Source organism: Ascaphus truei, chromosome 5, assembly GCF_040206685.1.
Source record: "Ascaphus truei isolate aAscTru1 chromosome 5, aAscTru1.hap1, whole genome shotgun sequence".
Classification (NCBI taxonomy): Eukaryota; Metazoa; Chordata; class Amphibia; order Anura; family Ascaphidae; genus Ascaphus; species Ascaphus truei.
Window position 1 is genome coordinate 3,630,689 of NC_134487.1, and position 13,113 is coordinate 3,643,801.

Genomic DNA, 13,113 nt, shown 5'->3' on the forward strand with positions numbered 1-13,113 from the left:
TCACGTGTCCCCCCTCTCACGTGTCCCCCTCTCACGTGTCCCCTCTCTCCCAGCTCTCACGTGTCCCCTCTCTCACGTGTCCCCTCTCTCACGGGTCCCTCTCTCTCACGGGTCCCTCTCTCTCACGGGTCCCTCTCTCTCTCCCCTCTCTCACGGGTCCCTCTCTCTCACGGGTCCCTCTCTCTCTCCCAGCTCTCACGTGTCCCCTCTCTCACGTGTCCCCTCTCTCACGTGTCCCCCTCTCACGTGTCCCGTCTCTCCCAGCTCTCACGTATCACTACGAGACTCAGTGCCTTCCGACCTCGGCCGCGTGGTTCGCTCACCAGCTGCCCGTCTGGTTCCAGAAACTCTCCGTGGTGGCCACGTACGTGATTGAGATCGGTGTCCCGTGGCTCTTCTTCCTGCCGTCACGTAGGCTCCGCATCTTCTCGTTCTACACCCAGGTACAGTCTGCGGCCACGTCACGTGGCCCCTGGTCTGTATTAGAACCCCTGCCTGGCCTTGATGGTGGGTGACAGTGCTGATTTCCCCCCCCACCCTTCTCTCTCCTCCCCCCACCCTTCTCTCTCCTCCCCCCACCCTTCTCTCTCCTCCCCCCACCCTTCTCTCTCCCCCCCTTCTCCCCCCCCTTCTCTCCCTCCCCCCCTTCTCTCTCCCTCCCCCCTTCTCTCTCCCTCCCCACCATTCTCTCTCCCTCCCCACCCTTCTCTCTCCCTCCCCACCCTTCTCTCTCCCTCCCCACCCTTCTCTCTCCCTCCCCACCCTTCTCTCTCCCTCCCCACCCTTCTCTCTCCCTCCCCACCCTTCTCTCTCCCTCCCACCCTTCTCTCTCCCTCCCCACCCTTCTCTCCCTTCCCCACCCTTCTCTCCCCTTCCCCACCCTTCTCTCTCCTCCCCCCACCCTTCTCTCTCCTCCCCCCACCCTTCTCTCTCCTCCCCCCACCCTTCTCTCTCCTCCCCCCACCCTTCTCTCTCCCCCCCTTCTCCCTCCCCCTTCTCTCTCCCTCCCCCCTTCTCTCTCCCTCCCCCCTTCTCTCTCCCTCCCCACCCTTCTCTCCCCTTCCCCACCCTTCTCTCCCCTTCCCCACCCTTCTCTCCCCTTCCCCACCCTTCTCTCTCCTCCCCCCACCCTTCTCTCTCCTCCCCCCACCCTTTCTCTCTCCCCCCCTTCTCCCTCCCCCCCTTCTCCCTCCCCCTTCTCTCTCCCTCACCACCCTTCTCTCTCCCTCCCCACCCTTCTCTCTCCCTCCCCACCCTTCTCTCTCCCTCCCCACCCTTCTCTCTCCCTCCCCACCCTTCTCTCTCCCTCCCCACCCTTCTCTCCCCCTCCCCACCCTTCTCTCCCCCTCCCCACCCTTCTCTCCCCCTCCCCACCCTTCTCTCCCCCTCCCCACCCTTCTCTCCCCCTCCCCACCCTTCTCTCCCCCTCCCCACCCTTCTCTCTCTCTCCCCCCCTACCTTTCTCTCTCTCTCCCCCCCTACCTTTCTCTCTCTCTCCCCCCCTACCTTTCTCTCTCTCTCCCCCCCTACCTTTCTCTCTCTCTCCCCCCCACCTTTCTCTCTCTCCCCCCCCTACCTTTCTCTCTCTCTCCCCCCCTACCTTTCTCTCTCTCCCCCTCTTCTCTCTCCCCCTCCTCTCCCCCCCCTCCTCTCCCCCCCCTCCTCTCTCTCCCCCCTCCTCTCTCTCCCCCCTCCTTCTCTCTCTCCCCCCCACCTTTCTCCCCCCCTCCTCCTCCGTCTCTCTCCCCCTCCTCCTCCTTCTCTCTCCCCCCTCCTCCTTCTCTCTCCCTCCTCCTTCTCTCTCCCCCCTCCTCCACCTCCTCTCTCCCCCCTCCCCCCTCCTCCTCCTCTCTCCCCCCTCCTCCTCCTTCTCTCTCCCCCCTCCTCCTCCTTCTCTCTCCCCCCTCCTCCTTCTCTCCCCCCTCCTCCTCCTCCTTCTCTCCCCCCTCCTCCTCCTTCTCTTCCCCCCTCCTCCTCCTCTTCCCCCCTCCTCGTCCTTCTCTTCCCCCCTCCTTCTCTCCCAACCCCTGCTTCTCTCCCCCTCCTTCTCTCTCCCCCTCCTTCTCTCCCCCCCTCCTTCTCTCCCCCCCTCCTTCTCTCCCCCCCTCCTTCTCTCCCCCCCTCCTCTCTCCCCCCTCCCTTTTTCCTCCCCTCTTTCTCCCCCCCTCCTCTCTCTCCTCCCCCCCCTCCTCTCTCTCTTCCCCCCCCCTCCTCTCTCTCCTCCCCCCCTCCTCTCTCTCCTCCCCCCCCTCCTCTCTCTCTTCCCCCCCCCCCTCCTCTCTCTCCTCCCCCCCCTCCTCTCTCTCTCTCCCCCCTCCTTCTCTCTCTCTCCCCCCTCCTTCTCTCTCCCCCCCCCCCTCCTCTCTCCCCCCCAGGTCCTGCTGCAGGTCCTGATAATGATCACTGGGAATTATAATTTCTTTAATCTGCTGACTCTGGTTCTCTGCTGCTCCCTGCTGGACGATCGGCACATCGCACTCTACCTGCGCGGCGGCAAGAGAACCCCGCAACAGCAAGGAGGCGAGTGGCGCGCTCTAATGTGCCCGTCACCGAGCCCACCCCTCTCTCAGCAGGCCGTGCGCTCTCTCACACTGCCCCCCTCTCTCTCCCTGCGCGCTCTAATGTGCCCGTCACCGAGCCCACCCCTCTCGCAGCAGGCCGTGCGCTCTCTCTCACACTGCCCCCTCTCTCTCTCCCTGCGCGCTCTAATGTGCCCGTCACCGAGCCCACCCCTCTCTCAGCAGGCCGTGCGCTCTCTCTCACACTGCCCCCTCTCTCTCTCCCTGCGCGCTCTAATGTGCCCGTCACCGAGCCCACCCCTCTCTCAGCAGGCCGTGCGCTCTCTCACACTGCCCCCCTCTCTCTCCCTGCACGCTCTAATGTGCCCGTCACCGAGCCCACCCCTCTCTCAGCAGGCCGTGTGCGCTCTCTCACACTGCCCCCCTCTCTCTCCCTGCGCGCTCTAAAGTGCCCGTCACCGAGCCCACCCCTCTCTCAGCAGGCCGTGCGCTCTCTCTCACACTGCCCCTTCTCTCTCTCCCTGCGCGCTCTAATGTGCCCGTCACCGAGCCCACCCCTCTCTCAGCAGGCCGTGCGCTCTCTCTCACACTGCCCCCTCTCTCTCTCCCTGCGCGCTCTAATGTGCCCGTCACCGAGCCCACCCCTCTCTCAGCAGGCCGTGCGCTCTCTCTCACACTGCCCCTTCTTCTCTCCCTGCGCGCTCTAAAGTGCCCGTCACCGAGACCACCCCTCTCTCTGCAGGCCGTGCGCTCTCTCACACAGCCCCCTCTCTCTCTCCCTGCGCGCTCTAATGTGCCCGTCACCGAGCCCACCCCTCTCTCAGCAGGCCGTGCGCTCTCTCTCACACTGCCCCTTCTCTCTCTCCCTGCGCGCTCTAAAGTGCCCGTCACCGAGACCACCCCTCTCTCTGCAGGCCGCGCTCTCTCCCTGCGCACTCTCACGCTCCCCCTCTCTCTCTCTGCAGGCCGCGCTCTCTCCCTGCGCACTCTCACGCTCCCCCCTCTCTCTCTGCAGGCCGCGCTCTCTCCCTGCGCACTCTCACGCTCCCCCTCTCTCTCTCTCTGCAGGCCGCGCTCTCTCCCTGCGCACTCTCACGCTCCCCCTCTCTCTCTCTCTGCAGGCCGCGCTCTCTCCCTGCGCACTCTCACTCTCCCCCTCTCTCTCTCTCTGCAGGCCGCGCTCTCTCCCTGCGCACTCTCACGCTCCCCCTCTCTCTCTCTGCAGGCCGCGCTCTCTCCCTGCGCACTCTCACGCTCCCCCTCTCTCTCTCTGCAGGCCGCGCTCTCTCCCTGCGCACTCTCACGCTCCCCCTCTCTCTCCCTGCGCACTCTCACGCTCCCCCTCTCTCTCCCTGCGCGCACTCACGCTCCCCCTCTCTCTCCCTGCGCACTCTCACGCTCCCCCTCTCTCTCTCTGCAGGCCGCGCTCTCTCGCTGCGCGCGCACTCTCACGCTCCCCCTCTCTCTCTCTGCAGGCCGCGCTCTCTCCCTGCGCACTCTCACGCTCCCCCTCTCTCTCTCTGCAGGCCGCGCTCTCTCCCTGCGCACTCTCACGCTCCCCCTCTCTCTCTCTGCAGGCCGCGCTCTCTCCCTGCGCACTCTCACGCTCCCCCTCTCTCTCTCTGCAGGCCGCTCTCTCCCTGCGCACTCTCACGCTCCCCCTCTCTCTCTCTGCAGGCCGCTCTCTCCCTGCGCGCACTCTCACGCTCCCCCTCTCTCTCTGCAGGCCGCGCTCTCTCCCTGCGCACTCTCACGCTCCCCCTCTCTCTCTCTGCAGGCCGCGCGCTCTCCCTGCGCACTCTCACGCTCCCCCTCTCTCTCTCTGCAGGCCGCGCTCTCTCCCAGCGCACTCTCACGCTCCCCCTCTCTCTCTCTGCAGGCCGCGCTCTCTCCCTGCGCACTCTCACGCTCCCCCTCTCTCTCCCTGCGCACTCTCACGCTCCCCCTCTCTCTCCCTGCGCACTCTCACGCTCCCCCTCTCTCTCCCTGCGCACTCTCACGCTCCCCCTCTCTCTCCCTGCGCACTCTCACGCTCCCCCTCTCTCTCCCTGCGCACTCTCACGCTCCCCCTCTCTCTCTCTCTGCAGGCCGCGCTCTCGCTGCGCACTCTCACGCTCCCCCCCTCTCTCTCCCTGCGCACTCTCTCGCTCCCCCTCTCTCTCTGCAGGCCGCGCTCTCTCCCTGCGCACTCTCACGCTCCCCCTCTCTCTCTGCAGGCCGCGCTCTCTCCCTGCGCACTCTCACGCTCCCCCTCTCTCTCTGCAGGCCGCGCGCTCTCCCTGCGCACTCTCACGCTCCCCCTCTCTCTCTCTGCAGGCCGCTCTCTCCCTGCGCACTCTCACGCTCCCCCTCTCTCTCTCTGCAGGCCGCGCTCTCTCCCTGCGCACTCTCACGCTCCCCCTCTCTCTCTGCAGGCCGCGCGCTCTCCCTGCGCACTCTCACGCTCCCCCCCTCTCTCTCTCTGCAGGCCGCTCTCTCCCTGCGCACTCTCACGCTCCCCCTCTCTCTCTCTGCAGGCCGCGCTCTCTCGCTGCGCGCGCACTCTCACGCTCCCCCTCTCTCTCTCTCTGCAGGCCGCGCTCTCTCCCTGCGCACTCTCACGCTCCCCCTCTCTCTCTCTCTCTGCAGGCCGCGCTCTCTCCCTGCGCACACTCACACTCCCCCTCTCTCTCTCTGCAGGCCGCTCTCTCCCTGCGCACTCTCACGCTCCCCCTCTCTCTCTCTCTGCAGGCCGCGCTCTCTCCCTGCGCACTCTCACGCTCCCCCTCTCTCTCTCTCTGCAGGCCGCGCTCTCTCCCTGCGCACTCTCACGCTCCCCCTCTCTCTCTCTCTGCAGGCCGCGCTCTCTCCCTGCGCACTCTCACGCTCCCCCTCTCTCTCTGCAGGCCGCTCTCTCCCTGCGCACTCTCACGCTCCCCCTCTCTCTCTCTCTGCAGGCCGCGCTCTCTCCCTGCGCACTCTCACGCTCCCCCTCTCTCTCTGCAGGCCGCTCTCTCCCTGCCTGCAGGCCGCGCTCTCTCCCTGCGCACTCTCACGCTCCCCCCTCTCCTCTCTCTCTGCAGGCCGCGCTCTCTCCCTGCGCACTCTCACGCTCCCCCTCTCTCTCTCTCTGCAGGCCGCGCTCTCTCCCTGCGCACTCTCACGCTCCCCCCTCTCTCTCTGCAGGCCGCTCTCTCCCTGCGCACTCTCACGCTCCCCCTCTCTCTCTCTCTGCAGGCCGCGCCCTCCCCTGCGCACTCTCACGCTCCCCCTCTCTCTCTGCAGGCCGCTCTCTCCCTGCGCACTCTCACGCTCCCCCCTCTCTCTCTCTCTGCAGGCCCGCGCTCTCTCCCTGCGCACTCTCTCGCTCCCCCTCTCTCTCTGCAGGCCGCGCTCTCTCCCTGCGCACTCTCACGCTCCCCCTCTCTCTCTGCAGGCCGCGCTCTCTCCCCTGCGCACTCTCACGCTCCCCCTCTCTCTCTGCAGGCCGCGCTCTCTCCCTGCGCACTCTCACGCTCCCCCTCTCTCTCTCTGCAGGCTGCGCTCTCTCCCTGCGCACTCTCACGCTCCCCCTCTCTCTCTCTGCAGGCCGCGCTCTCTCGCTGCGCACTCTCACGCTCCCCCTCTCTCTCTCTGCAGGCCGCGCTCTCTCCCTGCACACTCCTCACGCTCCCCCTCTCTCTCTCTGCAGGCCGCGCTCTCTCCCTGCGCACTCTCACGCTCCCCCTCTCTCTCTCTGCAGGCCGCGCTCTCTCCCTGCGCACTCTCACGCTCCCCCTCTCTCTCTGCAGGCCGCGCTCTCTCCCTGCGCACTCTCACGCTCCCCCTCTCTCTCTCTGCAGGCCGCGCTCTCATCGCTGCGCGCGGCACTCTCACGCTCCCCTCTCTCTCTGCAGGCCGCACTCTCTCCCTGCGCACTCTCACGCTCCCCCTCTCTCTCTGCAGGCCGCTCTCTCTCCTCCCTGCGCACTCTCACGCTCCCCCTCTCTCTCTCTCTCTGCAGGCCGCGCTCTCTCCCTGCGCGCACTCTCACGCTCCCCCTCTCTCTCTCTGCAGGCCGCGCTCTCTCCCTGCGCACTCTCACGCTCCCCCTCTCTCCTCTCTGCAGGCCGCGCTCTCTCCCCTGCGCACTCTCACGCTCCCCCTCTCTCTCTCTGCAGGCCGCGCTCTCTCCTGCGCACTCTCACCGCTCCCCCTCTCTCTCTCTCTGCAGGCCGCGCTCTCTCCCTGCGCACTCTCACGCTCCCCCTCTCTCTCTCTGCAGGCCGCGCTCTCATCCCTGCGCACTCTCACGCTCCCCTCTCTCTCTGCAGGCCGCTCTCTCTCCCTGCGCACTCTCACGCTCCCCCTCTCTCTCCCTGCGCACTCTCACGCTCCCCCTCTCTCTCTCTCTGCAGGCCGCGCTCTCTCCCTGCGCACTCTCACGCTCCCCCTCTCTCTTCTGCAGGCCGCGCTCTCTCCCCTGCGCACTCTCACGCTCCCCCTCTCTCTCTCTGCAGGCCGCGCTCTCTCCCTGCGCACTCTCACGCTCCCCCTCTCTCTCTCTGCAGGGCCGCGCTCTCTCCCTGGCGCACTCTCACGCTCCCCCTCTCTCTCTGCAGGCCGCTCTCTCTCCCTGCGCACATCTCACGCTCCCCCCTCTCTCTCTCTCTCTGCAGGCCGCGCTCTCTCGCTGCGCGCGCACTCTCACGCTCCCCCTCTCTCTCTCTCTGCAGGCCGCACTCTCTCCCTGCGCACCTCTCACGCTCCCCCCTCTCTCTCTGCAGGCCGCTCTCTCTCCCTGCGCACTCTCACGCTCCCCCTCTCTCTCTCTCTCTGCAGGCCGCGCTCTCTCCCTGCGCGCGACTCTCACGCTCCCCCTCTCTCTCTCTGCAGGGCCGCGCTCTCTCCCTGCGCACTCTCACGCTCCCCCTCTCTCTCTCTGCAGGCCGCGCTCTCTCCCTGCGCACTCTCACGCTCCCCCTCTCTCTCTGCAGGCCGTGCGCACTCTCACGCTCCCCTCTCTCTCTCTCTGCAGGCCGCTCTCCTCCCTGCGCGCACTCTCACGCTCCCCCTCTCTCTCTCTGCAGGCCGCGCTCTCTCCCTGCGCGCACTCTCACGCTCCCCCTCTCTCTCTGCAGGCCGCGCTCTCTCCCTGCGCACCTCTCACGCTCCCCCCTCTCTCTCTGCAGGCCGTGCGCACTCTCACGCTCCCTCTCTCTCTCTCTGCAGGCCGCTCTCTCTCCCTGCGCGCACTCTCACGCTCCCCCTCTCTCTCTCTGCAGGCCGCGCTCTCTCCCTGGCGCGCACTCTCACGCTCCCCCTCTCTCTCTGCAGGCCGCGCTCTCTCCCTGCGCACTCTCACGCTCCCCCCCTCTCTCTCTGCAGGCCGTGCTCTCTCCCTGCGCACTCTCACGCACCCCCTCTCTCTCTCCCTGCGCACTCTCACGCTCCCCCTCTCTCTCTGCAGGCCGCTCTCTCCCTGCGCACTCTCACGCTCCCCCTCTCTCTCTCTCTGCAGGCCGCGCTCTCTCCCTGCGCGCACTCTCACGCTCCCCCCCTCTCTCTCTGCAGGCCGCGCTCTCTCCCTGCGCACTCTCACGCTCCCCTCCTCCCCCTCTCCTCTGCAGGCCGCGCTCTCTCCCTGCGCACATCTCACGCTCCCCCTCTCTCTCTCTGCAGGCCGCGCTCTCTCCCTGCGCACTCTCACGGCTCCCCCTCTCTCTCTCTGCAGGCCGCGCTCTCTCCCCTGCGCACTCTCACGCTCCCCCTCTCTCTCTCTCTGCAGGCCGCGCTCTCTCCCTGCGCACTCTCACGCTCCCCCTCTCTCTGCAGGCCGCACTCTCTCCCTGCGCACTCTCACGCTCCCCCTCTCTCTCTCTGCAGGCCCGCGCTCTCTCCCTGCGCACTCTCACGCTCCCCCTCTCTCTCTGCAGGCCGGCGCTCTCCCTGCGCACTCTCACGCTCCCCCTCTCTCTCTGCAGGCCGCGCTCTCTCCCTGCGCACTCTCACGCTCCCCCTCTCTCTCTCTGCAGGCCCGCGCTCTCTCCCTGCGCACTCTCACGCTCCCCCTCTCTCTCTCTGCAGGCCGCACTCTCTCCCTGCGGCACTCTCACGCTCCCCCTCTCTCTCTCTGCAGGCCCGCACTCTCTCCCTGCGCACTCTCACGCTCCCCCTCTCTCTCTCTCTCTGCAGGCCGCGCTCTCTCCCTGCGCGCACTCTCACGCTCCCCCCTCTCTCTCTCTGCAGGCCGCGCTCTCTCCCTGCGCACTCTCACGCTCCCCCTCTCTCTCTCTGCAGGCCGCGCTCTCTCCCTGCGCACGCTCTCACGCTCCCCCTCTCTCTCTGCAGGCCCGCGCGCTCTCCCTGCGCACTCTCACGCTCCCTCTCTCTCTCTCTCTGCAGGCCGCTCTCTCCCTGCGCGCACTCTCACGCTCCCCCCTCCTCTCTCTCTGCAGGCCCGCGCTCTCTCCCTGCGCGCACTCTCACGCTCCCCCTCTCTCTCTGCAGGCCGCGCTCTCTCCCTGCGCACTCTCACGCTCCCCCCCCTCTCTCTCTGCAGGCCGTGCTCTCTCCCTGCGCACTCTCACGCTCCCCCTCTCTCTCTCCTGCGCACTCTCACGCTCCCCCTCTCTCTCTGCAGGCCGCTCTCTCCCTGCGCACTCTCACGCTCCCCCTCTCTCTCTCTCTGCAGGCCCGGCGCTCTCTCCCTGCGCGCACTCTCACGCTCCCCCCCTCTCTCTCTGCAGGCCGCGCTCTCTCCCTGCGCACTCTCACGCTCCCCCCTCTCTCTCTGCAGGCCGCGCTCCTCTCCCTGCGCACTCTCACGCTCCCCCTCTCTCTCTCTGCAGGCCGCGCTCTCTCCCTGCGCACTCTCACGCTCCCCCTCTCTCTCTCTGCAGGCCGCGCTCTCTCCCTGCGCACTCTCACGCTCCCCCTCTCTCTCTCTGCAGGCCGCACTCTCTCCCTGCGCACTCTCACGCTCCCCCCCCTCTCTCTGCAGGCCGCACTCTCTCCCTGCGCACTCTCACGCTCCCCCTCTCTCTGCAGGCCGCGCGCTCTCGCTGCGCACTCTCACGCTCCCCCTCTCTCTGCAGGCCGCGCTCTCTCCCTGCGCACTCTCACGCTCCCCCCCTCTCTCTGCAGGCCGCGCTCTCTCCCTGCGCACTCTCACGCTCCCCCCTCTCTCTCTCTGCAGGCCGCGCTCTCCCTGCGCGCACTTCACGCTCCCCCTCTCTCTCTGCAGGCCCGCGCTCTCTCCCTGCGCACTCTCAGGCTCCCCCTCTCTCTCTGCAGGCCGCGCTCTCGCTGCGCACTCTCTCGCTCCCCCCTCTCTCTCTCTGCAGGCCGCGCTCTCTCCCCTGCGCACTCTCACGCTCCCCCTCTCTCTCTCTGCAGGCCTGCGCGCTCTCCCTGCGCACTCTCACGCTCCCCCCCTCTCTCTCTGCAGGCCGCGCTCTCTCCCAGCGCACTCTCACGCTCACCCCCTCTCTCTCTCTGCAGGCCGCGCTCTCGCTCGCTGCGCACATCTCACGCTCCCCCCTCTCTCTCTGCAGGCAGCGCTCTCTCCCTGCGCACTCTCACGCTCCCCCCTCTCTCTCTCTGCAGGTCGCGCGCTCTCCCTGCGCACTCTCCCTGCGCACTCTCACGCTCCCCCCCTCTCTCTCTGCAGGTCGCGCGCTCTCCCTGCGCACTCTCACGCTCCCCCCCTCTCTCTCTGCAGGCCGCGCTCTCCCTGCGCGCACCTCTCACGCTCCCCCCTCTCTCTCTCTCTGCAGGCCGCGCTCTCTCGCCTGCGCGCGCACTCTCACGCTCCCCCTCTCTCTCTCTCTGCAGGCCGCGCTCTCTCGCTCGCGCGCGCGCACTCTCACGCTCCCCCCTCTCTCTCTCTCTGCAGGCCGCGCTCTCTCCCTGCGCACACTCACACTCCCCCTCTCTCTCTCTGCAGGCCGCTCTCTCCCTGCGCACTCTCACGCTCCCCCTCTCTCTCTCTGCAGGCCGCGCTCTCTCGCTGCGCGCGCACTCTCACGCTCCCCCCTCTCTCTCTCTGCAGGCCGCGCTCTCTCGCTGCGCGCGCACTCTCACGCTCCCCCTCTCTCTCTCTGCAGGCCGCGCTCTCTCCCTGCGCACTCTCACGCTCCCCCTCTCTCTCTGCAGGCCGCTCTCTCCCTGCGCACTCTCACGCTCCCCCTCTCTCTCTCTCTGCAGGCCGCACTCTCTCCCTGCGCACTCTCACGCTCCCCCTCTCTCTCTGCAGGCCGCGCTCTCTCCCTGCGCACTCTCACGCTCCCCCTCTCTCTCTCTGCAGGCCGCGCTCTCTCCCTGCGCACTCTCACGCTCCCCCTCTCTCTCTCTCTCTGCAGGCCGCGCTCTCCTCCCTGCGCACTCTCACGCTCCCCCTCTCTCTGCAGGCCGCACTCTCTCCCTGCGCACTCTCACGCTCCCCCCTCTCTCTCTGCAGGCCGCTCTCTCTCCCTGCGCACTCTCACGCTCCCCCTCTCTCTCTCTCTGCAGGCCGCGCTCTCTCCCTGCGCGCACTCTCACGCTCCCCCTCTCTCTCTCTGCAGGCCGCGCTCTCTCCCTGCGCACTCTCACGCTCCCCCTCTCTCTCTCTGCAGGCCGCGCTCTCTCCCTGCGCACTCTCACGCTCCCCCTCTCTCTCTCTGCAGGCCGCGCTCTCTCGCTGCGCACTCTCACGCTCCCCCCTCTCTCTCTCTGCAGGCCGCGCTCTCTCCCTGCGCACTCTCACGCTCCCCCTCTCTCTCTCTGCAGGCCGCGCGCTCTCCCTGCGCACTCTCACGCTCCCCCTCTCTCTCTGCAGGCCGCGCTCTCTCCCTGCGCACTCTCACGCTCCCCCTCTCTCTCTCTGCAGGCCGCGCTCTCTCCCTGCGCACTCTCACGCTCCCCCCTCTCTCTCTCTGCAGGGCCGCGCTCTCTCCCTGCGCACTCTCACGCTCCCCCTCTCTCTGCAGGCCGCACTCTCTCCCTGCGCACTCTCACGCTCCCCCCTCTCTCTCTGCAGGCCGCTCTCTCTCCCTGCGCACTCTCACGCTCCCCCTCTCTCTCTCTCTGCAGGCCGCGCTCTCTCCCTGCGCGCACTCTCACGCTCCCCCTCTCTCTCTCTGCAGGGCCGCGCTCTCTCCCTGCGCACTCTCACGCTCCCCCCTCTCTCTCTCTGCAGGCCGCGCTCTCTCCCTGCGCACTCTCACGCTCCCCCCTCTCTCTCTCTGCAGGCCGCGCTCTCTCGCTGCGCACTCTCACGCTCCCCCTCTCTCTCTCTGCAGGCCGCGCTCTCTCCCTGCGCACTCTCACGCTCCCCCTCTCTCTCTGCAGGCCGCGCTCTCTCCCTGCGCACTCTCACGCTCCCCCCTCTTCTCTCTCTCTGCGCGCACTCACGCTCCCCCTCTCTCTCTGCAGGGCCGCGCTCTCTCCCTGCGCACTCTCACGCTCCCCCTCTCTCTCTGCAGGCCGCGCTCTCTCCCTGCGCACTCTCACGCTCCCCCTCTCTCTCTCTGCAGGCCGCGCTCTCTCTCGCTGCGCACCCTCACGCTCCCCCTCTCTCTCTCTGCAGGCCGCGCTCTCTCGCTGCGCACCCTCACGCTCCCCCTCTCTCTGCAGGCCGCGCTCTCTCCCTGCGCACTCTCACGCTCCCCCTCTCTCTCTCTGCAGGCCGCGCGCTCTCGCTGCGCACTCTCACGCTCCCCCTCTCTCTCTCTGCAGGCCGCGCGCTCTCGCTGCGCACTCTCACGCTCCCCCTCTCTCTCTCTGCAGGCCGCGCGCTCTCGCTGCGCGCGCACCCTCACGCTCCCCCTCTCTCTCTCTGCAGGCCGCGCGCTCTCGCTGCGCACCCCTCGGCGCTCTCCTGGAGATTTCGGTATTGGCGCTGCTCATTTTCTGGACCATCAAATACTTTGATCTTCAGATCAACTGGGACAAGCGTCATGTGGCGTCCAGGGCAGGTGTGTGACCTCTGACCTCTGCGCGGCCCCCCTGACCTCGGTTCTGCGTGACCCCCTGACCTCGCCCTCTCTCCCCCGCCGGGTGACAGACCTGTGACCCGCTGATCTCGCCCTCTCTCGCCCGCCGGGTGACAGACCTGTGACCCGCTGATCTCGCGCCCGCCGGGTGACAGACCTGTGACCCGCTGATCTCGCCCCTCTCTCGCCCGCCGGGTGACAGACCTGTGACCCGCTGATCTCGCCCTCTCTCGCCCGCTGGGTGACAGACCTGTGACCCGCTGATCTCGCCCTCTCTCGCCCGCCCGGGTGACAGACCTGTGACCCGCTGATCTCACCCTCTCTCGCCCGCCGGGGTGACAGACCTGTGACCCGCTGATCTCGCCCTCTCTCGCCCGCCGGGTGACAGACCTGTGACCCGCTGATCTCACCCTCTCTCGCCCCGCCGGGTGACAGACCTGTGACCCGCTGATCTCGCCCTCTCTCGCCCGCAGCCTTCACATACCACGACTTCCTGCAGTGGCTTCGCTCTCTAGTTTTCCCGTCTATCTGGGTGGGAGTCGCGTCTCTGGGATGGGAGATTATCAGCGGCATGTACAGGTGAGCCGCGCGTCCGTCCGCGGGACGTACAAGTGAGCCGCGCGTCCGTCGCGGGACGTACAGGTGAGCCGCGCGTCCGT

At 67.8% G+C, this 13,113-nt stretch overlaps 1 protein-coding gene across 1 annotated transcript in view; it reads left to right on the plus strand.

Moving 5' to 3' along the window:
• Positions 1 to 13,113, plus strand: part of LMF2 (lipase maturation factor 2) — a 46,374-nt gene that overhangs the window by 17,032 nt on the left and 16,229 nt on the right. The window contains 4 exon segments of the mRNA XM_075598894.1: positions 265 to 443; positions 2,376 to 2,531; positions 12,304 to 12,436; positions 12,928 to 13,033. Of these exon segments, the coding sequence (XP_075455009.1) occupies positions 265 to 443; positions 2,376 to 2,531; positions 12,304 to 12,436; positions 12,928 to 13,033 (574 nt within the window).